Genomic DNA, 27,500 nt, shown 5'->3' on the forward strand with positions numbered 1-27,500 from the left:
AATCTCTTCCTCCTTCTGTGTTTTAACAACTGAAACTTTGAAAAGCCAAATCGCGTGAGTTTTTTGTACTTATATTTAGTGTTCATCCTATCAGTCGAAGTGTAGTTAGGTTTAGAAACCTTTGATCAAAACCATATGTCGCTTTGTACAATCTTTTATAAGTTGCATGATACAGGCTAAGGAGGACTTGTAGCGTTTTATAAAAAAAAAAAATAAAAAAAAAGGGGGGGGGGAATGTGCCAAATTGTCTTCGGCGCAATCGAGCTTCCTGCAAAGCCGCCACAGCGTACTATATAATCAAGACCACCAAAAATAGGTCTTATCTGTCAGAGGTCTGTGAATAATGCTGTATGACCCGCGGTCCATGAAACTTTAACCACGACCCGGAGGTGGTGGCCTGTCCTATAGCGTTGCTAACTTGAACTTTGAATAAAATAAAAACTGCTGAGGCTAGAGGGCTGCAATTTGGTATGGTAGATGATTTGAGGGTGGATGATTAAAATACCAATTTGCAGACCTCTAGCACCAGTAGATTTTAAGATCTGAGGGTGGACAGGAAAAGTGCGGACGGACAGACACAATAGTTTCATTTTACAGAAAAAAAGGGACCTCAATTTTGAGTACGCGTGTGTACATAAGTATGTGTGTGGTCTCTGCCCATATAAGGTCAAGGGAGGGCATATGGGTTTTTCTCAGATTTATTAGGAAAACGTGAGGAGATTTGCCCTGTTACGAAGATATCGACAAAAAGGGTAAGAAATTGGATTTAGAAAAAAAAACAAAAAAAAGGAGCAGGTCAGACCAACCGAACCCTGAGAGAGAGAGAGAGAGAGAGAGAGAGAGAGAGAGAGAGAGAGAGAGAGAGAGAAGGCGTATCATCGATTTGACCGGGTTGGTTTTATGCCTTAAATGGGCATCGTGGTAGATGACGCCCTTACATCGTGACGTCATTATTGTATTCTGATGGTAGGCGAAAAACTGGCAGGTTTAATGATAATATATATATATATTATATATATATATATATATATATATATATATATATATAATATACATATATATATATAATGTCTTGTGTATACAGCTTCATCTGCATTGCTGAAATTTATTTATAATAATCACTGTGAATATCATTATTACTACAATGTATACACTGAACTTATACATACATTGTATATATAATATATATGATATATATTATATATTAATGTAAATATTTTCAATGCATAACGATAATCCAAGTGATGATTGTTGTAAATGTCGTCAATCTCACATGACGCTGAATACAAAGTAGTTTTCGTCCTAGCATTTTCCAAGTCGGTTTGTGGTCCCCCGACAGCGAGAGTCTTTTGACATATATATATATATTTCGAAGACTGGAAGAAGAAGAAGAAGAAGAAGAAGAAGAAGAAGAAGAAGAAGAAAAGAAGAAAGAAAAAAGAAGATCGCCCTTGCTGGGCTGCAGAAAGGAAAAGACTCTACCCATATTTGGCCATGGGTGCTTAGGCGTAATGATGGGTGGGTGTGGGTTGACTGCATCTTAATCACAGGTCTGGTGGCGCCTCTCTCTCTCTCTCTCTCTCTCTCTCTCTCTCTCTCTCTCTCTCTCTCTCTCTCTCCTTGTGTTCCAGTTAACCTCCGCCCTGTTTGTTTTGCCCTTCGTTGGTAAGAATTGGAATCGAAGATTTTTTTTTTTCGAGTGTAAAAGAAATGGAAACGGTTTTTTAAGCATTGGTCCAAGAATAATGTCTCTCCTGAGATTGCAGCTGTGTGATGAGCTCATGCCTGCTTGTTTACATTATTCAGACCTTGTTTATCTTTTGATTTCTTAACAGTTTAGTGTTGAGACCCTTTTCGTTTTGTCTGTTATTTGTTCTAGGGCATTCTGTAGTGAGTTTGTTGTTCTGGGGCATTCTGTAGCTTGAGTTTGTTGTTCTAGGGCATTCTGTATCTTGGGTTTGTTGTTCTATGACATTATGTAGCTTGAGTTTGTTGTTCTATGGCATTCTGTAGCTTGAGTTTGTTGTTCTAGGGCATTCTGTGGCTTGGGTTTGTTGTTCTAGGGCATTCTGTAGCTTGAGGTTGTTGTTCTAGGCATTCTGTAGCTTGAGTTGTTGATCTAAGGCATTCTGTAGCTTGGGTTTGTTGCTGTAGGTCTAGGGCATTCTGTAGCTTGAGTTTGTTGTTCTAGGGCATTCTGTAGCTTGAGTTGTTGTTCTATGGCATTCTGTAGCTTGAATTTCTTGTTCTAGTGCATTCTGTTGCTCGATTATGTAGCTGTGCATTCTGTTGCTCGATTATGTAGCTGTGCATTCTGTTGCTCGATTATGTAGCTGTGCATTCTGTTGCTCGATTATGTAGCTGTGCATTCTGTTGCTCGATTATGTAGCTGTGAATTCTGTTGCTCGATTATGTAGCTGTTGTTGCTCAATACCCCTAAGACATCTTCGAACACCAATGCAGAACTTGATAATTCGAACACCAATACTGAATTTCATAACGACAATATATCACATTTGTTGGTGTTCCTATCTTTGCTGACTTGTCTCGCGAGATTTCATTAGGCTCTGCAGTCGGTGCAGGCAGTGGAGTCTTCTTTAGAAGGGCAGGAACGACAAATTTACATCCAGAGGGACAACTAGTTCTTAAGAATATGTACCCGAGTTTGTGCAACAGATTGATGATGGTTTTCTTAGCATAACTTTGGAGTGATTGTTACCGTCATCGTAAATGAGGATTCATTTACACATAATCCGTGTATTTCAGTTAAGGGTCGGCTTTTTGTAACTGAAAGTGGTTCGAGCAAGTATAACTACTTTGGACCAAACTTTAACTTAGACGCGCAACGATGGAGGTTAGAAATTGAATCGTGACTTTTAGCTGCAAATTGTGCCTGGTCGACGTAGTAAAAACTGTCTCAGTTATGTAACGAATCTTATAAAAAATTGCTTCTTTAGTTTCCCACTTTTGTCATATATTGCAGTTATTTTATGTTTTGATATTGATTGACAACAGACATCAAGGCTTAATTGGGTAATAGCGGAGATACAGATGACTGTAATTAAGGGCAGTGGTTTTTTCCTGATGTTACAAAAGGTTTCCCCGGATATTGGAAAGTTTATATTTGTCTACGACCAAGGGATTCTAAATGAGGCCGAACAAAGGATGTTATTAAACGGATATAAACTGCACATGCGTCTTAAGTGAAAGCCGATGTTTAGAGAGAAGGCTTCCTTCCTTTACGCCAATTTTTTTTCTTTTTTTGGTGACGCATCGAAAACCAAATCATTGTGGAAGGTTATTACCACCACTGTTGGGAAAACCGAATCCTAGGCCTTATTATTCAGCGCCTTTATCTTCAAAGAACAGGCACACCAGAACGGACCCGGATTCAACGTAAACGCCCGCCAGTGACGAACATCCTGTGTCTTTTAAAAAGAGCCCCTCACGATTAGTGGCACTGAGACGTGGCACTCTTCACTCTCCTACTTCTCTGGTTTTCTGGAATCTGGTTTTGTTTGGATTTAAGCGGCTCTCTCTCTCTCTCTCTCTCTCTCCGTGCGTCTTGCAACGTTGTATCCATGGGGCATGTGCTTTCGTAGGAGTGGACTCTCTCTCTCTCTCTCTCTCTCTCTCTCTCTCTCTCTCTCTCTCTCTCTCTGAATAGCTATTCACCTTTATAACACAACACCGGAATACTGCAGAAGTAGATTGCGATGGACAAAATGTTGATATGGAAAAACAGTCCAATACAAGAAAGGATATAGAAATGGCCTGAAGGCCATTTAGGTTATTTTGGGTTCATTTTGAGGGACGGATAGGTGATTGGTGTATATCCTTTTGTGTATTAGGACACAAATGCAATAGCTTTCTGGTTCACCAGAAAACTTTGATTTTAAAAAATGCAGCAGGTAGAATGTTTTCGTGTATAGGTGTCTTTGGTATCACTGGTTCAAAACCAGGTATATATAGAATAAGCTCTTATTTTTCCTAATCATGTCCATGCGCTTTGTTGAGAGTGTGTTTATAGGGACTTGTGATTATTTTTAGTTATAGCAATAAAAACAGTTTATCCAGATATTATTTAGTTTAGTGTAGATGAAATCATATAGATATAAGTGTGTCCATTTTACTTAAGTATGAGATGCCAATTGCATTACATTTGTACCAAGGTTGTATGTATGTATGTATGTATGTATGTATGTATGTATGTATACATACATTGTCTTCCTTGGCAACCAGATTTAACTAGTCGAGTCATTAACTCTCCAGGAGACATCACCCCCAACGACGTGACATATCATTCTGATGTCATTCGAGTGCAATGATTCGACGGTGCTATCTTAATGTTTTGCACCACTACCGGCGGACGTAGGGTAACTCTCTCTCTCTCTCTCTGTTCTGCATCTCATTAAAAATTTCTCGCGCATTGACGTCAGTCGAAAGGAAGCACTGTGACCTCTACGGACTTAGTAAGCCTACCGTTTATTGTGACGTTAGTTACCGAAGAGGAAAACGGCCTTATAGTCCTATATCCATCCTTCTCTCCTTCTGTAACTTTCCCTTGGGGAATACTCGACAAAGTCATTTCCTCTTGAGAAGTACTGTGCTGTCTTATACCTGTGTTTTTTTTTTTTTTTTTTCGCGAGTTTGGATTCTGATCTTAACCTCGCTCGTGTCTGGGTTTTAGAATTGCGACACTGGGTATTATAATGAGGGCTTGGCATTCCAGGACATCTTAATTTGGGCAGTTATGTAATTTTTTTTTTTTACTTCGCTATTAAAAGATTATTTTTAACGGGAACATTTTAATTCCTCTGGAGTCTCTGGTATTTGCCCTCTTAATTTGGTGTTCATTGTAAGATCGCGTAAATAAAGTCGCGCTAATAATAAAGTTACATAATCAAAGCCTTACTTGTTTCGTAGTTATGGTGCATATTTGCGCTAATGCATGACTGATGATATCGGCGTGTGTATATATATATATATATATATATCTATATAATATATATATATATATATATATATATATATTATATATATATATATATATATATATATATATATATATATATATATATATATATATCATATATATATATCCAATGTAGCACGAAAGAACACGTATACTTGAGAATATCCTTAAATCCACGGTACCTATAGAAAGCTAAGTGAAACAGGGACTTGGAACAAGTACTTTCGTAGTCTATTCTACATTTTTTCAAGTTCGCAATGGATATAAAAGAAATGACAGGCCTTTATATATAATGGCCTGTTAACTTCTATTATATTCAGTGTGAACTTGAAAATGTAGATTATACTACTATGAAAGTACTTGTTACAAGTCCCTGTTTCACTTACCTTTCTATACCACGGATTTAAGGAGATAGATAGATATATTATTGTTAATAATATATAGTATATATATAATATATATTATATATATATAATATTACATATATATATACATATATATCATACATATATATATATATATATATATATATATATATATATATATATATATAAGCGAATTTCCACAGGAAAATGTAGACAGAAATCCAAGCGCTTTCGTCTTTACTCAGACATTGTCAAGGAGTTAATGATTTACTCCCTGACAATGTCCGAGTAAAGACGAAAGCGCTTGGATTTCTGTCTATCATTTCCCTGTGGAATTCGCTTTTTATGAAGTCACGTGCATCTACTGTGATTTTTAAGCATATATATATATATATATATATATATATATATATATATATATATATATATATACTATACATACATACATATACACATACATACACTGCCGATCGTATGACATAATTCTTCCCATATGCAAAGGTCAAAGAAGCTCACTTCGACTCCAATAGCACTATTTCAGTCCAGGCGTCTCGCAATCCCCTTCTTCGAAGGCTGCTGCTGCTGCTGCTGGCAATGGCCAGTTGCAATCGGCTCGCGTTCCGAAGAATTTGAACAGGAACCTTCGTAATGAAATCCAGGCGTGACGTTAATCAACCACAACTTTCTAATATTAGGAAACGAGGGATGACTTTCAGGCCCTTCGCTAGAATCCTGCTAAGCCCACGTTCTAGAGAGAGCCTGTCTCTAGGAGAGTTAAGAGTGACTAGCAACAAGGACAGCCCCCCACCCCCCCCCCCCCCTTTGGTGAATAAGTTTTTGTTTTGTTCATACATCGTCCATGAGTATTTTGGTATCATAAAACTGAAGCGATTGGTGCGTTTAGGAAGAGGACAGGTCGGTTGTATGGCCAGCGAAGGCGTGTGATTATGACTGTACCTGTTTGATGTCATTAGGACGTCACAGCTTTGCGTCACCCTCTCTCTCTCTCTCTCTCTCTCTCTGTCTCTCTCCTTTGAGAGGCTGTTGCCGAAGTGCACATTTATTATATTGTAAATCATAATTAAAAATGAATAGCTCCTATCATTTTTTTGATAATTTTTTTCTTAGGCTAATTCATGGTGCCTATTCTTTAAAAACCCCTAAAGAATTAATCTAATACAGTAAAAATATTTAGTCAGTAATGCAAGAACCGTCAACATGTTTACACCTTAGGAAGTAAGTGGCCACCCTGGAAGTCATCCCTCTCCTGGGAGGGAGGATTGGGGGGAGGATCTCCTCTCCTTCTCCTCCTCCTCCCTCCCTCCCTCCCTCCCTCCCTCCCTCATCTCGGCATCCTCTTTTTTTCTTCTTCTTCTTCTCCCCTGACTCGACCTTGAGGATGCGTAATGCTCAAGTTATCTGGTCTCTAGTTTCTCATGAGGAGATGCCTCGTAAAGAGAGGATGCCTGATGCTGGTTTCTTTTCATAGCCGCTTTAAGGAAAGATAAATATTGAATTTAAAGGAATGTTAAAGAGTTGTGGGTGAATATCGGACCGTTATTTTTATAATCGACAAGTAATTAAAGCTTCTGCAAGTTTTGTAGTCACTTTTGACGAGTTGGGAAGTCTGGAGTGAATATTGAATGTTGTAGTCGCTTTATAGTCTTCGTTCTCGTTGACGACTTAGAAATTTCTGAGTGTGTATCGAATGTTATACTTATTAATCGTTGAGTATTGAAAGCTTCTGCGAGCTTCTGTAGTTGCTTAAGTAGCCCTTAAGTAGTCGACGACTTAGGAAAACACTAAGGAAACACTAGTCGCTTAAGCAACCCTGGTTCTCGTCGACGACTTAGGAAAACGCCAAGGAAACACATCCACATTGCTCTCTCTCTCTCTCTCTCTCTCTCTCTCTCTCTCTCTCTCTCTCTCTCTCTCTCTCTCTGCCAAACGTCATTACCTGTGGGGTAATTGGAGCAACGTCCACTCGCTCACCTGTGTGTGTGTGTGCATCATCCCCTTCTTACCTGGTTTCGCTCACACACACACACACACATCTCTGACTCATTGTTATTTCAGAATCACGTGCGATGTGGAGTTGCATGCAGAGGAGGCCATTGATTCCATTCGGGTGCCGTGGCGATGAGTTAGATTTTCCAACCTTGATTTCGATTTTTATTTTTATTTATTTATTTTTTTCTTTATCCCTCAGAGGTGTGATTCGGATATCATTTGGTTTTTAAGACGCAAGATCAATTGCCCTTTTTTTCTGATCGCTGTTATTTTACACCAATTCTCTTTTAACTTTTACTGTAATGGATCAGATAGCCTAATGAATGACGTGGTCTGACAGTTAACGCCAGTATACGTCTTAATTGTTCTTTGCTACGTAAGGCAACAATAATCAAATTCGTCAATATTCATATCAAGAGGAATTACTGGTTTGTGTTCACGGCCTCTGTGGGTAAATAACTTAAATGTTCAGACGTCTGTGCTCTTGTGTTTACGTAAATAGGGGGTATAGTTTTCCTAAGATTGTCAGTCAGGATGTGTGTGTTCCGCTGCACTTTCTAAACTGATGTGAGGTTTTCGTCGTCAATCTCACATCCTCCTCTCCCGGGAAATCCTGTACCAAACATCCACTTCTCTCCTCGTAGAGAGAGAGAGAGAGAGAGAGAGAGAGAGAGAGAGAGAGAGAGAGAGAGAGAGAGAGAGCTCTGCATTCTATTGCCAAACTTGTAGAAAGGGATGGGGAGAGGAGTCCTACATTATATTAGCAGGATATGAGAGAGAGAGAGAGAGAGAGAGAGAGAGAGAGAGAGAGAGAGAGAGAGAGAGAGAGAGACACTTTTAAATGCCTCCATAACATGATGTACTGAAACAAGAACAAGAACAAAATAAAGCAAAAGAAGTGCGCGACAGATTGAAAAACGCGCTAATCTGAAAATAAATATAAAAACGAAATAAAAAGAGGATAAAGAATGCTCCAGAAACATAGGACGATGTAGATGTCTCGTTATCATCTACGTCGTCATCGTCATCCTTTGTAGCAGATGCGATGAATGAAGTAGCGTTGCACGAGATTAAAACAGGACAATTTTTTTTTTTCGTCTCTTGCGTCATTCTTGGGCCTAGGAGGTAGGAAAACTTAAATTGTCAAATGCAACGAAAAAGATTTAATAATGAAGGAAAAAAAATTAATTATCACAAGAAAATTGATGGACGGAACGATAAGATTGTCTCAAAAGAAACTAGTATCTTTTTAGTTTAGGAGATGGAACCGTGAAAAAAAGAAGACATGTTGCTTTCAAGATTCATCAAGTAAATGAATCACGCTGCTGGAATTCAATTAGACACGAGAACAGGTATGTTTACGTGGGCCGAGAGTGGGCAGTAGTAGTGTTGGTGACGAGGAGATGCTGGGATTTTGGGGTGGAGGGGGGGAGGTAAGGGAGGCTGCCTGTGACGTCACATACGTTGCATTTTCTCGTACCTTGTCCGTCCACCCACTAGATATTGGGTCATGTAGTTGTAACCCTTATATCGTTTTTTTTTTATTATTAAATAAAACAAAGACACATCGACTCAACACCTGTTTTGACACATGTAGACGAAAAATGAGTCAAGCTTAAAAGATGAAACGAGCGATGGAGAATTAACAGATGAGTCACCAGTCAGCCTCCTTGCAGGATGCTCGCTCAGTCCCACCCAAACCGTCTTCCTCCCCGGGACGTGTCCTTGAGCGAGCTAGCGAGCATTTTGATCCAGGAACAGAGCAGCAGGTTATGGGGCACGGCGCTTTCACTTTTCAGTGTCGACCGTCAACTTTGTTATTATATAATACCTTTCGGGTTTAGTTGGGAAGAATGGACGTAGATGAATTCTTAGGGAAGAGATTATTCGCTCTTTTTATTTATCCAGCAGTTGGTAATTAAACGTTAGGTTTGAAAAGAACTGTTAGAGAACGCGTCTCTCTTCATGATGATGATGATAATCATAATAATAATAATAATAATAGTAATAATATATGATGTAATTTGAGACGAGTCGATGGTATGTAAGTTGGTTGATTTAGGGTCTGGCAAAGTTCTTGTTTGAACTTTATGCAGCATCCAGAACATTTCTCTCTCTCTCTCTCTCTCTCTCTCTCTCTATATATATATATATATATATATATATATATAGAGAGAGAGAGAGAGAGAGAGAGAGAGAGAGAGAGAGAGAGAGAGAGAGATATTATACGAGTCTTCACTGCTATACGTCAAAATGCTTGCCATATAACTGAAGGGTCCTGCTCATTCTTATACAACTGGAGTGAAAACCTCTCATTTCTCTCTTCTCCCATCTCAATCAGTGTACAGTTCGTGATTGCGATGCAGATAAGTGTTCGAGGACTTAGAAAGGGTACATATGGATAAGGTGTTACCTTATTGTGTGTAGGGTGCTCATTCCTCCCTTATCTTGATGTACCATGCTTTTGTGTACGTGTCGCTATAAATTACCTCATATATAGCTCTCTCTCTATCATCCTCTCTCTCTTCTCTCTCTCTCTCTCTCTCTCTCTTTCTCTTCTCTCTCAGTATACATTGTAATTATATATATATATATATATATATATATATTATATATATAGATATCATATATATAGAGAGAGGAGAGAGAGAACTGGGAATAGAAGGAGAGAGAGAGAAGAAGTGAAGGAAGGAGAGGAGAGGCGAGAGAGAGAGAGAGAGAGAGAGAGAGAGAGAATGACTTGCCCATGTCCTTCGCACACCCCCAAGTGAGATAAGTAATTACTAGTTGGATTCCTTTGGGTACCAAAAATGTTGGAAGTTCCGGACTAACTTGAATAAACACTTCGAGATAGAAGGAAGAAGAGAATTAAAACCATAACCCATATGACATATTAATTTGGCACAAACCAACGTGACGCAATCATGGAGCATGCATGTGCTTGAAGATGTATGACATTTTTATTTTTATTTTAGTTTATGTCAAAGTTAATAGTCTTTATAGCCCTTCTCTGACTACAGAATTTCCATCGGCTTGCTGGTGATGATGTGCCATCCGATCTTTTAATAGTTGTACGAATTATGTATTCCCCATCCCCCCTCCCCCTCTTTTTTTCACTGCATTATCACGAGTAACAGGCATCATCATATCGCGTGTTATCTGACACTACCAAGGTGATATACCGAGTATAGTCACCTTGGGTTCGATTTTTTGAAGGACCATTTCCAATGAACTCTGTGAGAAGGAAAAGTGGAGTCTTTCTCTTTAATATTGTCTTATTAAATACGTAACTTGTCCTCTCTTAACAGTGGCAAGCTATGAAAATGGTATACCGTTAACTCAAAGCTTCGAAAATGGGGATTTTCTCTTTAATATTGTTTTATTTTATACGTAACCTGGCGTCACTTAACAATGACAAGCTATAAAAATGGATAACTTTAATTGAAAGCTTCAAAAATTGGGATTTTTCTTTTTAATATTGTTTTATTGTATACGTAACCTGGTGTCACTTATCAGTGGTAATTGAGCTGATTCGTTCTTGGCATATCATTAAAAAACCCTAATTGTAAGGATTGGTTCTTCAATAGCCATACGTAATTACAAGACTTAATTTTTATAGTGGTACTATCACATTATGTATCCGGATATAAACTGAATATCGATAGGAAATGGTCACTTAGTAATCGGCTCGAGAATGTCGTCGCGAGATAAGAGAGAGAGAGAGAGAGAGAGAGAGAGAGAGAGAGAGAGAGAGAGAGAGACCTCATGACTTATCCTGGCTTATATGTGTTTCATGCTATGGACGATTTCTATACTGCCTCGTCGAGGTATCTCTGCAAAACATTTCTTCGGTTTTATTTTCTATCCGCTGATGTTTGTTTACCTGTCACCTTTTCCTAAAACTCTCTCTCTCTCTCTCTCTCTCTCTCTCTCTCTCTCTCTCTCTCTCTCTCTCTCTCTCTCGGAACCTTAGTGGGTTATAGGCTGTTGAAGCATTCCAGAAATATTTTCAGCAGAGGATTTAAGAAGAACGTTATAGTGTACAATTTCTATCCCAGGTACACAGTCGTTTATATATATAGAAATTTCTGCCTCACATCGGGAACGAACCCCTGTCTGTCAAATACACACACATACACTGTCTGAACTTGCAAGAATGTAGACTTGTCGAGTCGTGACCTACAAAATGCAAGACAGAAAAATTCTTGAAATTTTACCGTCTTATCAGTTTGGTTTAAGATGATGATGAATTTGATAGGAAGACGTCTATCGTTTATTTAATATGACTCTTGATAATAAATTTTATGGAATTACTACCATTTGATAACCGGTTGCTTGAGAGAGAGAGAGAGAGAGAGAGAGAGAGAGAGAGAGAGAGAGAGAGAGAGAGAGACCTAAAAAGGTTCATTGATCTAAATTCTTGCCTCAATAGCTAATAGGCTAGGGTCGTTTATCGTGCTCTTGGTAAAATACGTCGCATAATGGTTGGTAGACTGTGGTGGGTCGCAGAGATGGAAAAAATGCATGGAACTTGCCTCAGCATCTCAAAATTCACTACTGTATTGTTGGCCGAGTCGGTAATGTCACTGCAGTCCTGATTTCTTCTCTGGCTGCCCGGTGGTTCGAATCTACGGGAGGACGAAATTATGATCAACTAAAAAAATTCCCCTTCAATTAACATATATGAAAATAATTAAATACCGAGGTAGAGCGAATTGGATATTAAAGGACATTATTGTAGCTTAATGCATGTATGTGAATCACGGTGATGTGATAAGAACCCATATATATATATATATATATATATATATATATATATATATATATATATATATATATATATATGTGTGTGTGTGTGTGTATATATATATATATATATATATATAATATATATGATATATGTGTGTGTGTGTGTGTTTGTGTGTGTGCGTGTGTGTGTGTGTGCCGATGCTAGTTAGAAATTTGTATGTATATACATACCGTACCTGGGATAGAAACTTTTAACACCTCAACTTTCTTTCTTCCTTCCTTTCTTTCTTTCTCTAAATTTCCAGTTGAAAACCCCTTATGGGGGTCAGCGTCAAGCCTATAAATACCCAAGAGGGTTCCAAAGGGAAGTCAGCCAGGCAGTTTTTTAATATCTTAAATCTTGTCTCTTCTTTGCTCTGTCCAATTCATTATTGTCGTCGTTTTAGCTTAGCTAGATTTCTTGCCTTTGGAAAACAATAGAAAAGCCAACCTTGAGTCTGTCTGTTGTTGGTTTAGCAAATTAGCAATGTATTGAAGATTGTGCTTTTGTATTGCCTTTATTTTTTAAAATATTTTCGAGATGTCAGAAGGGAGATAAGATGCTGGGAATGAGTTGTTTATAAAGGAACTAGGATGTGTTGTTGTTGTTTAAGAGCATTTTTTTTAAAAGGAAAAAGACGTATTTAAGGAACTAGGCCGGAGTAACGATTTTTTAATATGGATGGAACACAAAGAACATGGTTTTTTAAAAAGGGAAAAGATGTTGGGAATTAATTATTCACAGCTTGGCTCCAGAACAGAGGATTGTGTGTTCTTCTTGTCTTTGTTTGCAAAGACAATAGCTTTTCGGTCAAACGGAAGTGATTTAGTCGACCTTTGTTTATATTAGTCTGAACAAGACTTCGTTGGACCAGAGTCGTGTAGTTCTTTTAATTTTAATTTTATTAATATTAATAGCAGTTGTCTTTGTAGTAGAAATGACGTCATCATGTAGAAGTCTGCTTTTTAAAGGTCTGCAGAATTGTATAGACTCTCTCTCTCTCTCTCTCTCTCTCTCTCTCTCTCTCTCTCTCTCTCTCTCTCTCTCCTCTCTCTCTCTCTCTCTCTCTCTCTCTCTCTCTCTCTCTCTCTCTCTCAAAACTCGAAGTGGCCTATCCTTGTTACTATTTTAAAATGCTTTATTTTTCTATATCAAATGAACAGTTCTGTCTACACACCTACATGAACAGTTAACTGCAGAGAGAGAGAAAGAGAGAGCAAATAATATTCGACTCTTATCAAAGTCTTATCTCTTTATCTACGATACCCAAAAAAAAGCTATGCCCACTTGCAGCAATGCCACAACGTTTTAAGCCTCACTCGTTATTTTTTTTTTTTTTTCATTTAGAGTAGGAGTGAGGTAGAATTGGCTAAATTCTCCATATTGAATTTAATGTCTTCTATTATGTTTGGTCGTCAAAGGACTCTCTCTCTCTCTCTCTCTCTCTCTCTCTCTCTCTCTCTCTCTCTCCTCTCTCTCTCTCTCTCTCTCTCTCTCTCTCTCTCTCTCTCCCCGCTGTTTTCAATCTAGTGTGTACTTTACTATGTATCTATACACCTACTTTCACTAAGACATTTAACATAGTATACGCAATGATAGTAACGCTGTAACAGACCTGCCCATGTTAGACCGCGCGTTGATGTCACGTAATTTTCTTATTATAGATTTCCTTACGCCTTTCTTATCTTTCCGTTCAGAGATCACTATTGAACCGAATGGTCCAAGGTTTATGAATTTACCGAAGGCTGCTGATGTATATACAGTATATGAATAGCATACCATCTCCCACAAATGGTTGAAATGACTGCCCCTGTCTGCTGCCCCGCCTGGCAGATACAGCCAGAGCCATTTCAAGGAGGAAAGCGCCTCAGTTTCCCCTTTATTGTCTCCAGTTCGTCTCTCTTGTTCGGTGGGGGATTTTCCACCCTGCAGAAGCGTTCGGCGAAAAGGGCCATTGGACCCCTTTCCGAGAAATGGCCGTTAAAAATAAGTCCATTCATTTGGGCAAACAGAGAAAAGACCGGAAGTCTGGTGACGTGTGGCAACTCGCAGGTCTTGTCAGACAGTGTGGCGTCGGTTCTTACCCAGGGCGACCCTTATCCGTGCCCACCTCCCCCTCCCCCCACTTTACCTGTTAATTGGACCCCAATTTTGGGGGGGGTTGGAGTGGGGGGAAGGGGGGGAATGGTTCGCACTTCGTTGTCGTTCGCAGTCAGGTGATTGTGAATGAGTCGGTTTTAACTTTTCCTTGAATTTTAAGTGATAATGATTTACATTTGAGTTAGATGTCGAGAATATCGTAAAGAATAGGAGGATTTAAACTTAAATAAATACTTTATCTGTGTGTGTGTGTGAGGCTCCTACACACACACACACACACACACACACATATATATATATATATATATATATATATATATATATATATATATATATATATATATATATATATATATATATATAATATATACTCGTATACATTGGTTTAAACAGTTTCCTCAGCATCCACACTACATAAAATGTGCATGAGTGTGTTAAGATGTAGTTGTATATATATCACTTCCAAGTCCATATTTTCTTCTGCGCTGCTCTAATAGGAAAGATACAATGTGGATGTAAATACCAGATGGTGATGTCATCCGGTTGGTTGAAACTCCGGATGAAGAAGATACGGCCGGATGGACCACTGAGGAGTTGCCGCTTCCTTATTTATCTATCAGTTTTATCTGTTCTTATATCATAACCTAATTGAATGTAGATATAAAAATAAGTCGTTAGGCATCGTATGACAACATCTATGTCGTTTGTTTGGCAAAATGACATTAATTTTGAGGTCTGGGAGTTAGAGATGCATCCGGCTAATTGGCAACCGCCGCAGTGTATAAATAGCGCGAGAGCAGCCTCGTCATCTCAGTACCTCTCTAACCTTCACGCTAGTCACACCTCCGCACGCATTGCTCACACACAAGCGACGAGCCCCCTTCGGATATCGTTGACGACCCTCTTGAGAGGAAGGGTTTCTGAAAGAAGTTTCGCATCCAGTGCAATGGTTATTAACTACAACAACTTCGTAGTGCATTAGTGAAGAGTAGCATGTAGTGCTTTTTTGTAGTGGACAAGTTACGGAAAATAAAAAAAAAGACTTGAAACTGCTATGTTGTGCTGCTGTACCAAAGACACATCAGTTAGTTGATTTTATTTATTGTCTAGGCAGCGCCGATCGGCAGTGTCTTTTTTTGATTTGGTTGAAGCTTTAATTACTTGTAGTTTCTGTGGAAGAGTTTTAGACAATGGTAGTCTCGGCTGAGGAATACCGCCACAAAATCTTCGGAGTGATTCCCTCCCCTGAACACACGACTTTTTATTGTAAGTGTTTTGCGTTGTTTTTAATTCTTCATCTTCATCTCCCGCCCCCCTCTGATATTCGTGTCTCGTTTCAAGCTTTCTGTCTGTTTCATTCCTTTTTATTCCCGTGTTTCACATCTCTCTCTCTCTCTCTCTCTCTCTCTCTCTGCCTTATCTTTGTTTTACGAGGTTTCTTCGTATTGCTTTATTTCATAAATCAAATTCCAAATAACTGATCTACAATACTAGTGGGATTTCCGTCTTCATAAAGTGATACCATTGAATAACAATACGTGATAATTTTCTGTTTGTTTACGTTTTGAAATATTGTGTTCATTTCACGTTTTATTTTTGGTTATAGAGTAACGAAATGTTCTGAATATAGAAATGTTCTGAATATAGAATTGGCAACTGCAAATGAAATCAAACAACTGGTGATGAAATGAGAAAGATTACAGTTGTGAATTAAATTTTTTTTTTTTTTTTTTGTGCTTAAACGATATTCACCTTTTGAATTAAAATTGTGTCATACACTTGTGTGCTTGAATTATATGTATAAAATTCGACTAGGAATGTTTATGTAGTTTATTATTTTTAGATTTTTGTAGAACTAGCAAAGTGCATGCTGCAGTTAGTGATATAGATGCACTGAAGTTCGAAGATTTTTGCTGTTCTCAATAATTGATGACGTAACGTAAATTTTCTGTTGTGTGTATATATATATATATATATATATATATATATATATATATATGTGTGTGTGTGTGTGTGTGTGTGTGTGTGTGTGTGTGTACATACATACATATTATATATATATATATATATATATATATATATATATCTATATATACATATACATATACATATATACTATATATATATTACACACACTGACCAGTTGGTTCCTTAGGCTTGTAGCATTCTGCTTTTCCAACAAGGGTTGTAGCATGGCCAATAAGGATAATAATAATAACAACATGGAAAAAGTTTGTGGGAGAGAAAATATTCATGCACGTGTTCCGTTTTCTGCCTTTTTTTTCATAGAAGTGTATATTTTTGATTTGTTGCAAATTACAAGAACTTTTTTTTTGTACATATATGTAAATACACCGTACTATAGTTTCCATTATAAAACGTCCCATTTTTATAATTAAGGAAGTCTGATTTTTGCAAGCCCGTGTTTCACTGTTATGACGTGATAAAGCCCAATTATCTAGTAAAGTTAGGAAAATAATTTCAGTTCATAAGTAGTCAATTTTATGTCCGATAATATCACCGTACTTGTATAAATTCATGCAAGTATTTTTAAACGCAAAATTATCATTTAGACAAGACAGTTTTAGCTTTATTTCTATTGACTGGATCCGTAATTTTTACCACTCTTGTGTTTACTTAATTATTGTGTTGCTCTCAGCCAAAAATAGATGATTATATTATTCTAGGCTATGAATTTTAACCTGTACCGGGACTGATCTTAAAATGCTTATCTTTAGATTTTGACAAATGAGAGAATTTATAATCGAATCCTGAGTTTTAAGACTTATTTTCGGTAATACTGTTGGGTACCACGACTAGGCTGATTTTTTTTTATTTTTTTATTTTTATTTAATTTTATTTTTTTTATTTTATTTTTTTTCTTGTGTGACCTGATTGATGATGAAATCGACCGAAAGATGATGATAATTTTTTTCTATTTAATTTTTCTCAGGTGAAACAGACATGGCTGCGGCAACTGCCTCTCCAGAGCCTAAGGGCACGTTGACCCCCCCAGGCTCCTCCCCACTGAGGGCGGAGTGTGACCCCAACAGAGACTCCTCCCACGGCTCCACACCCCCATCACCCGAGGCTCCCCCAACTCCGGACTCCGCCCACATGGCTACCGAGCCGACCAATCACAGCGCAGCGCGTTTCCAGCCCGCCAATGACGCGACAGAGAGCCGGCTGTTGACCAATCAGGAGCCTCTCTCCGGGGCCAAGAAACGGAAGGCAGCGAAGGTTCACAAAGTGGAGGTAAGGGCACACTCTTCTCATCCTCCTCCCCCTTCCCTCCCCCCGGTTCCATGTCACCACCCCATCTCCTCCCCTTCCCCCCTTTCAGTTGAGTATGAGGTTGATGGTCAGTGGAGAGAGAGAGGATGGACAGTGTCTCAGTATTCCTTGTAGAAGTGCCTTGGATGCCACGCTCTTGTGTGTGGAGAGAGAGAGCGAGAGCGAGAGCCTGGCCACACCCCGCGCTTACACTGGTGGTGGCGATGTCTTGTACTTAGTGTGTGCCTGTGTACATAGTGAGGAACAACGTCCGAGTTCTCGTGTTTATAGACCAACGTTGGAATTTATATTATTATATTTATACAATATAAATATATAAACACAATTACATATTTGCGTTAATATGGTTTAAGTGATTGATTTACTCAATGGTGCTACGGCAGTTTACGGAATTTGTTCGTCCTGGACTATCTCAAGTTCTATCCATGTGTGTGAACATGGTAAGATTATAATGCGCTTGCGTTCTGTGATTTTCGAGCCTGATATTCATTTTTGATTGTTATACATAGTACATATTTTTGCAATTGAGTTCATCTTTTATTCAGCAGTTAATGTCATTTATTGATTTTTAGAATTTCTTTGTAATGAGTTGGTCCTTTAAGTAATTCGGATGGTGTATGTTAATATTATTTATTATCGCCTGCATGGTGTAATGAATGTTCACGATTCGTTGATTTTATGTGCGTGGATGCGCTTGTGTATGTGTGTGTGTGTGTACCCCTATTTTATTCCTTCTTTAAGGGAAAACATTATATATTTAAAGACATAAATAGTCTAGTGTTATCCGAGTGTTAACTAATAGCAGTTAGCAATTGTTCCTTTTTTAAAGATGATATTATTTCAATGGAAAATTTTTGAATTCTTGTTAGTAACAGTTATTTGACTATTAATAAATTTAATAGTTTTTCGTGTTTGAAAAGTTGAGACAAAAGCAAGTTTTATGTACTTCAGATTATTTTATATATATATATAATTTATCAGCTTTAGTCATATTGTATTATTTCGAGTGACTGCTTCTAATCGCAACCTTTCTTCTCTCTCTTTCTCTGTCTGTCTTTCTTGACAAACGCAGATGGATTTCGGCGGGAGTGAGGGCGAGGGAGACATAGCAATGGCCGGTAGCTTCAACTGCCCCGTGTGCCAAGAGGAGCTGCCCGACCAACACGAATTCACGCAGCACATCCGGAAGCACAACCGCGTCATCGAAACCGACAACGGCACCAAAGTCTACTGCTGCGGCATCTGCAAGAAGCAGCTCAGCAGCAACAGTTCCCTCGACCGACACATGCTCGTCCACTCCGGAGAGCGCCCTTTCCGCTGCCACATCTGCGGCACCCACTTCACCACCAACGGCAACATGCATCGACACATCCGCGGCCACTATCGCAACGGCGGCGGCACCGGCAGTGGGGTGGGCACCGGATCTGACACTGGAGAGAGCGACTTGGGGTCGGAGGAGGGAGTCTCCTCCCCCAGGAAGCGCTCCTTGGAAGAAGAGAACACCGTCTCGGCGAAGTCCGTGAGGCTCAACACCATCGAAGTGGAAGAGGAAGAACTGACGTGCCCCGCTTGTGGTGTCGAACAGCCTGGCCAACACGCCCTTGAACAACACGTGGAAACTATTCACCCGGAGTACCAGGTGGCGTGTAATAAGTGCCAGGTTGGGTTCAAGAACTACAGAGGTTTACATTTGCACAATTCTATGGTTCATCCCATGTCAAGTTCGTCACCCCCACAGCTAGACCTTACTCTGACAGACTTTTCGAGCCCAAAGTTTCCTCTTATTGCCAAAGAAATCTGTGAGAACAGCAGCCGACAACATGACATGTCAGGGGAGGAGGGACAGGGGTTACACCGGTGTCACTTATGCCACATCACATTCCCTTGTGCGGAAGCGTGGTTAATGCACATGAGAGAGCACACCGCGTCCTCTGCAGCATCTCCCTTCAGATGTCCACGGTGTGTCATGAGATTCTCTAATCTTGCAGAATTTACACAACACCAGCAGCACCATCTTCGTGACGACCCGCAACCCCCGAAGGAAAGTTTTCTTGCAGTTCTTGACTTGCTTCACAACCGTGATTCTGCACATGCAAATGTTGCCTCCTTATTGGCAGGGAGATTAAAGCCACCTCTAGGAATGCCACCACCAGGACAGCACTCTCCAGCTCCAGCAGATTCAGCCAAGGCATCTCCAGAGCATCCAACAGCTAGTCGCATTGCAACTACTACTAGTGCGACGAGTGCTTCTTCCACCATGGTGGCCACTGCAGCAGGACTTTCCCATGATGAGCAGTTTGCTCGTGAGTATAGAGACATGAAACTTAATGGCCAATACCCTTGTCGTCTCTGCAAAGACGTCTTTGCAAATTTGCGCAAACTTAAGTCTCACAATCTTGTGCACATGCTGGCGCCTCCCTACCGATGCAACCTCTGTACTTTCTACAGCAATGATAAAAATACACTAAAGGAGCACATGAAGAGCCACAAAGGGGATACCCCTTACGAATGCAACATCTGTAATCTTGCTTTCACCACTAAAGCCAACTGTGAACGCCACATAAAGAACATACACGGCCGCCAGTCCAGAGATGAAGTAAAAGGTTGCATGAGTTTTAACCCACAAGAAAGTAGTGGCAGTTGTGATCGCTCAATGGAAACTGTATGTCACATTTGTCATATTGACTGTAAAGCACGATCAGTGTTGAGAGACCATATCCGGTCTTCCCACCCAGAAGGCATGACTAAACCTTTTTCATGCAAACTCTGTGGAGGCACATTTTCATCTGAAAATGATGTTATGAGACATGTCATTCAGCAACACCCAGAAGCCGCTTCTGGCCCTACACTGGAAACCTTAGTAGCTAACAGATCTTCGAGTGAAAATCTTCACGAACACCACGACCTCACTCCAGTTGAGTCTCTGTTAAACTTTTCAAAGTTACCCATGGGAGTACCTTTGACTACACACCAGTCACCATCAACTTCACTACCAGTCACATTTCCGCACAAATCATCTGCCCCTGCACCTTTAGTTCTGTCCCGTCCACCTACACCCACTGTGGTTACTTGTCACACCCCAAGCTCATCTGTCCTCTCTGTTTGTGAGGATGACACTCCACTTGACCTTAGTATTTCAAAGAGAGATAAGGATACTGAGGAAGAGACAAATATTGTAGATGAAGAAGAAGTTGATGTAGAAACTGGTGATATTAAAATTGAACAGACTGAACCTGAAGATCTTTCCAAGCCACGAAGTGAACATACTGAAAGTGATGGAAAGGAGACACCTCCAGAATCTATTCCTGAAAGCACAACAGATGTCCTAAAAATCCCCAAACCGCCATTCCCATTAGGAGCAATGTATCCTCAACCACTGTCTCTTTGTCCTCCATTCAGTTCTCACCAGTATCCTTTGTTCATGCCTCCTTATGGTGGCCTGCACCATGTACATAATTTTGATCCTGCTCTTCTTGAGGAATATCAGAAGGAGCTTAAGCGTGGTCTTCAGTTGACATCTGGAGGTGGACTGCTGAGTGCCACCAGTGCATTTCTTCCCAATAGCTCTCCTTCTTTCCCCCTTTCAGCTTTAGCCTTAGCTGCAGCTCATCGTGATCCATTGCGGGTACCAAGACCAGACCTTCGTTCTAGTGAATCAAAATCTGACGATTCTTTGACAGACAACCACAATAGTTCAAAGTCGGGTGATGACGACGTGATGCACTTCACAATGCGTAATTCAGTGTTGATGAAAAAGCCGAAGCAGAGGCGCTACCGAACAGAGCGTCCATGGCGCTGTGACCTCTGCGACAAAGGCTTTACCCTGCGATCAAACATGGAAAGACACATGAAGCAGCAGCATCCGGACATTTGGCAACAGAGACCCCGTGGGTTAAATGCGCAAAGACAGGAGTCTGCAGCACCTTCAGTTACCACAGAAAATTCTCACACTATCTCAGACACAGTTAGGGAACAACTCATCAATAAAATTGAAAAGGAATCTGCTGAAGAGAAGGGGAAAGATGGCGAACACAAGGAAGAAGAGGAACGTGAATTGGTGATAGACGATAACCCAGAAGAAAAGAATGAGGAAGAGGAGGAGGAGGAGGAGGAGGATGAGGAAGATGAAGAGGATGAAGATGAAGAGGATGAGTATGATGATGAGGAAGAAGATTGTGATAGAGATGATGAAAAAAACCAAGAAGACTGTAGTGCCGATCTAGCTAGTGTGCACAAGTTATTGTCTGCTGCCTCAAGCCAGAGCTTCCCTTGTTTTGGAAGTGAGGGCGAGGATGACAACAATGGGGACAATGACAGTAATAGCAATAATTCATCTGGGGAACCCAAGCGCAGTGCCTACTCATCAGCCCCCCAGAAACAGAAGTGCCCCTTCTGTCAAAGAAAATTCCCCTGGTCGAGTTCATTGGTCCGGCATATCAGAACTCACACGGGCCAGAAACCGTATTTGTGTCCCGTCTGCCGCTTCCCCTTCACCACAAAATCCAACTGTGATCGCCACCTCCTTCGGAAGCATCCCGACTCTCCCCACACGGGTGGCGGCGACCGCCCTTACCGCTGCAGGAAGTGCCCGGGTGCCGCCTTCACTAGTCTCGAAAGTCTCAGGAAGCACGAGATGTTCAAGCACGAGAAAGCCAGTGACACAGCCGTCTCGAGAGACGATTCGAGACCATTCCGTTGTCACGTGTGCGAGGTGCCACTGGCGACCCGGGAGGTTGCGCTGCAGCATCTCGATGGAAGCCATCCCGAACACAGTTCGGGCGTCATCAACGCTGAACCTGTCACCTCCGACAACAATAACGATACCATCTCTGTTGCACCTGATTCAACCACGACAGATAGGGTAGGTTTATCTGCAGGAACTTTTACTCTGCTTGCTTTTTAGTTTATTGGTTGTTTCCTTTTTTATTTTTTCGTAATTCTAGCTTGTTGATAAATCAGGGTTGCTTTGTTTACCATCAAGTAATACACTGTATTGCATGTCTTGTTTCATAAATTTGCTTTCAATTGCAATGAGAAATATTGGAAATTTCGAACCATTAAATGGTTTTGTTTGACTTGATGGTCATTTATTTATCATAAAATTATATCCCATAGTAAAATTAAGATATTTGTTGACGAACCACACTAACCAATACCCTCCCTGTTCTCTTCTCCAGGTTAGCTGCATGTTTTGCTTGCAGAGATGTTGGAGTTTAGCCGAACTGAAACAGCACGTCAATTCCCAACACACAAGGGCGTCGTCCCCGGTCGATTCCGAGGACGACCTCCCGAAGGAAGAAGACGAGTGCTTGACATCGCCGCCGGCCAGCGTCAAGACCGAGATCAAGGAAGAGCGGAAGGACGAGTCCGAAGGGACCGACTTCATCTCCAACCTACTCGGCACCAGGCGGGCGGTCGTCGATCATCTGCTGACGTCCAAATCCGCCGACGACGCCGCTAAGCTCCTGGGCGTCCGATAATAATGTTAATAATATCGTGTTTTAAAAAGAGAGAGACGGGGGGTGAGGTTGGGAGAAGAATTCAAAGTTATTTAATAAGATTTGAATAGACTGAGGGTGTGTATGTTCAAGATTTGTCGAATTCCTTATTGATAGCAAAGAGTGCAATATGTCCATAGCTTGTAGTTTTCGTTTTGAGTGTCTCCAAAACGATCGATTCTCTTCGTTTCCGTTTTTTCGTTCCCAATCTTTAATGACGCATTCACAGTTTGCCTTGAGAAAAGATGAATCATTCGTGCCTTGACAACGTGCCCAGACTCTTCGATATCTGTAAGTTAATAATGGTTATTATGTATATAGTGTGTACATAGAATAACTTCATGGTTGAATATTTTTTGTTCAGATCATTTCATTCCTTTGTCTGTGATGTCTTCTACTTCTAGTTTTTATTTTTGTTATTCGTTATTGTTAATTGTTTGCTTGTACAGTACCTGCCAAATATTGTCCTGTAGTGTTTCTTTAGTTGCCAAGATCCCAAACAATTTTGTTCAAATAAGAGGGGCCAAAAATCACTTTCATTTTTCTTGTGCCTAAGCTTTCGTTGACTCTCTTTCCACCAGTGTTATACTTATTATATACTATACCAGTGAAATGTATGTTTTGTGTATGGTTCTATACCAAGAATGATTGCATATCTTTACATAGATTGAGACAATCTGTATGGATCAGGGATTGAAATTAGTTTCCTTTTTTTTCTTTTTGGTACCATCACGATTTATTTATGAAGATTTTTTTTTATCTCCAAAGTATTAAGGCTAACATGCCAAAGTTAAGGTTAGTGTGTAAATATACCTTATTATTTATCTCATGTACTTGTAAGGTTGCATTCTTATTCCAAAGTTTGTATATTTATACTACCTTAGATTAATTTGAAACAGAAGAAGAAGAAGAAATGAAAAAAAATAACGTTCTTTATAGTGTTGTGTTCCTATTAGTTTTATATTTGACATTCCAGACTATATTACCTCATTATTCCTTACTTCAGTTTAGTCAGCAAAGTAAAGGATACGCCTGTCTGTCTGTCTGTCCGTCTGTCTGTCTGTACATTGAAAACTGAATTCTAAACACTTCAATGTTTGCAGCAACACTCTCTATTCCATTCAACCCCGAGCGAAGTGACATTATCCCATTCCACTCTGCTCGGTTAATATCCAGAGGTCACACTTTTATTCTGTTTTAATTTTTTTTTCCTTTATTTGTAAGATATATTTATATCCATCGAAGTGTATATCTATGCAATAATTTCTTGCATCTTTCCCCAAAGAAAGTTTTGCCAAGTGTGGAGATGTTTGTATTTTGAGTGATGTCCTTTTTTTCTATTCATATTTCTGTATATTAAATATATATATAAATAAATATATATAAATCAGGGCAGTATATGGGAGGCCGCTCCTTGTTTGTCAGGAGATCAGGCTTTCGTGCGCAGCTGCCCCTGTTCAGTCTGACAGCTATTTTGATGGCGCGACGCCTCGAATATTTAATATGACAAATAACCAAAGGTAGTTGTATACATATAGATTATTTAAACTCTGTTTGATACTCTTAACCCCATGTTGTTCAATCACCTTGTTCTGATGTGTTATTGTCGAAGCACCAGTTCAAAAGAAAGCCTTGGAATACATAGCTGTGATTGACTTTGAATTTTATTATCCCTTTTTTTATTCTGTCCATAAATATCAGGAGAAAAAAACCGAGAAGGAAATATTTGTTTCTTCTCATTCTTTCGTTTTTCGAAAGGTCAGAAAATAAAAATAAAAACATAGCGACTTGTGTTGAAATCCATTTCTGTATAAGATATATTATAGTGGTATTTATATATGAACAGCAGAACACAAAAAATTGAGATATAAAGTACGTTTTGCTTTTTATGCTTAAATGGAATTATAAATAATCTACTTCAAAACTTGTTCCAGTGTGACTGACTAATAGGCGCATCATATATGCAAATGAATGTTTTGAAACGAAGTCTGCATAAATTCGTGTATGATGTATTCAGAAGAAAATAGTCTTTAAAACTTAAATATAAATCATTCATAATTTGTCATCCCTTTTGTGTGACACTTCCCGTCAGATGACGCATGTCAAAGTCACGTTATTGGATTTTAGACTGAAAACGGATGGAAACAGCAAATATATTAATCTTATCCATTGATTCGCTGAAATACCTACTGCATTTTGACGATTCCTTGATTATAAACCACCTCAACGGGGCCTATTCAATGCTTGCTGAAGGTAACGTGTGCAAGTTACAGAACTCTCCTCTTACGTACCATCTCGTTGTCGAACTTTCTATAAACTCCACGGAAGGACACTGTATTGTTTGAGGGGTACATTTTTCAGGCCAGTTACCGAACGTACAGTAAAGTTAGGCTCGATTACATCACATCATACACTTGACGTTAATAACATGCAAGTTAGTCTCTTCAGATACCTACCTGTATCAATGTAAACAACCATAAAATGACAACAAAAGTAATTTGAATATGATGCTCTATTGAAAATGCTGTGGCGTAATAAATTAACTATCCAAGGAAGTAATATGTTGCCTAGCAGCACAAGTTTAATTTAAAAGGTTTGAAGCATTTATGGTAGTGTGTCAGCGCCCTCCTTTGGCTTCGCAATATATATATATATATATATAACATATATATATATATATATATATAAGAAGATATATATATTACTTACTTTACTTTTGTTACTTTTGGATTTTATGCTTCATTTAACCTGGTAGCACTTCAAGGGTAATATAATGGACCCAATAAGTGTATAATGACGTGTTGATAAACATTGACAATACACGCCCACGTGTACGTACATGAGCATATGAAGGTTTTGCCGTCATGTATGATTGGAGTATACATACCTTCATTTGTTTTTGTATTTGACATTTACTTTGCCAGTCTAGTTTTGTGTGCACTTGCAATGTTGGTGATACGTTGTCATTCATGGTTTAGCTGTTGTTTCTCTTGACAAACAAGTTGGTTTAGACTCTCGGAACATACTCCAGAACTGCCTATCTTCCTTGCCCAAAGATGGCAGTAACAGAGAAAAATTATTTTAATTTTGCATTCTTTTATAAACAGTTAAAAGATCTAATTCTTTAGACTTATTAGAGGGGAACTGTCAGTGTCAATATCTCAGTGATTCTGATTTTATTTTGTAAGTATAGTGCGCCCCAAGTCAGTAGGACTTCTTTTGTCTTTTCCTGCGGTTTTCACAATACTCAAGTTGGTAGCCTTTGATGTCGTTAGCGGAACTCTGTAATTTTAGGCTTATTTGACTGGAATATCATAGAGACGTAAGAACAATATTAACTGGTGGGTGGGTGTTGTCAAACGCTTTCTCGTTGTCTCAACAAACGCAATGTGAACGGGCTATGCAAAGTCAATAGAGCGGTGATTATTATGACTTAAGTAGCTTATGAACTAATTTTAGAACTAGTATAATTTTTTTCATTTAATTAGACCTTCCCATCGCGAAAGCACACAAATCATTTTGATTCGACGACCTGAAATGAGGATATAACAGAAATACTACTGTTGAATTTTTTATCAATTTAATTTAAGGCATAGTTAGGTACCTTCCCATCGTAAAAACACAAAAATCATTTAGATTCGATGACCGAAGATGAGGATATAACAAATACTGTTACTAGAAAGATGGCATTGAGACTCGTTTTATTAATTGAGATACGTGATATTTAGACTTAAATATACGTATTCTAATAAAATAAATATATATATATTCTAATATAACAAGAAAATTCCGTAAGCAAATCACGATCGGAAAGAATTTCATAATTATCCCCTTATTCAAGGAGGAAGTTGGCTGCTGCCTATAAAGTCAAGTTGCCGGAACGTGGAAGTTTTCATCTCTACGAAGTTCACCACGACTTCATGATCGGACGTAGAAGTGGCGTTCTATTCTCATAAAACAAGTTCACACCTTGAACAGCGTCGGTTATTTAACACTTTATTGTTTTTATTCTAATGATAAAAACAAGAATACTCTTGATTGTGAACGGCAATGTCTATGGTGTTACAGTTTGTCAAATAATAGCTGATAATAATGGGAGTCAAATGTTGCTTGTAAGAGGTAACGCCACCTTTAAGGTCCAAAGCGGGTGTGCTGCCACCTGGTGTCAGACTGACAGTCGTCTGACGTTTACTACTCAGTGTTGCGGAAGTGCAGAATTTTCGTCTGCTATGCGGAATTTTTAAAAAAAAAGTCTAAGGGGCAGCTATCCAAGTTTGTATGCCGATGCGGATTCCACATCTGCATTTTCAGCAGCAATTTCTTTATGGCACATTCATGTAAATTTATCATATACAAAATGTAATATTTTTTTACTTTTAAACAATTTCTCATTCAAATACAATATTATGAAAGATAATACTCTTATCAGAATATGACGGTAATATGATTAATGTACATCAATCCATAGG

At 39.2% G+C, this 27,500-nt stretch overlaps 1 protein-coding gene across 5 annotated transcripts in view; it reads left to right on the forward strand.

Moving 5' to 3' along the window:
• LOC135195104 (ras-responsive element-binding protein 1-like) overlaps positions 1–24,686 on the forward strand; it is a 276,732-nt gene extending 252,046 nt beyond the window's left edge. For 2 of the 5 annotated variants that reach the window (XM_064221484.1, XM_064221485.1), the window contains 3 exons: positions 17,193–17,494; positions 18,606–22,394; positions 22,711–24,686. In XM_064221484.1, coding sequence (XP_064077554.1) covers positions 17,193–17,494; positions 18,606–22,394; positions 22,711–23,013 — 4,394 coding nt within the window. In that variant the 3' untranslated portion in view covers positions 23,014–24,686. Of the gene's footprint in view, positions 1–15,052; positions 15,506–17,192; positions 17,495–17,557; positions 17,974–18,605; positions 22,395–22,710 lie in introns of those variants that run through there. The other 3 variants (XM_064221487.1, XM_064221486.1, XM_064221488.1) reach the window with 3 other exon arrangements.
• Positions 24,687–27,500: the final 2,814 nt, after the last annotated feature.

This window comes from Macrobrachium nipponense, chromosome 20 (assembly GCF_015104395.2).
Source record: "Macrobrachium nipponense isolate FS-2020 chromosome 20, ASM1510439v2, whole genome shotgun sequence".
NCBI classification, from domain to species: Eukaryota; Metazoa; Arthropoda; class Malacostraca; order Decapoda; family Palaemonidae; genus Macrobrachium; species Macrobrachium nipponense.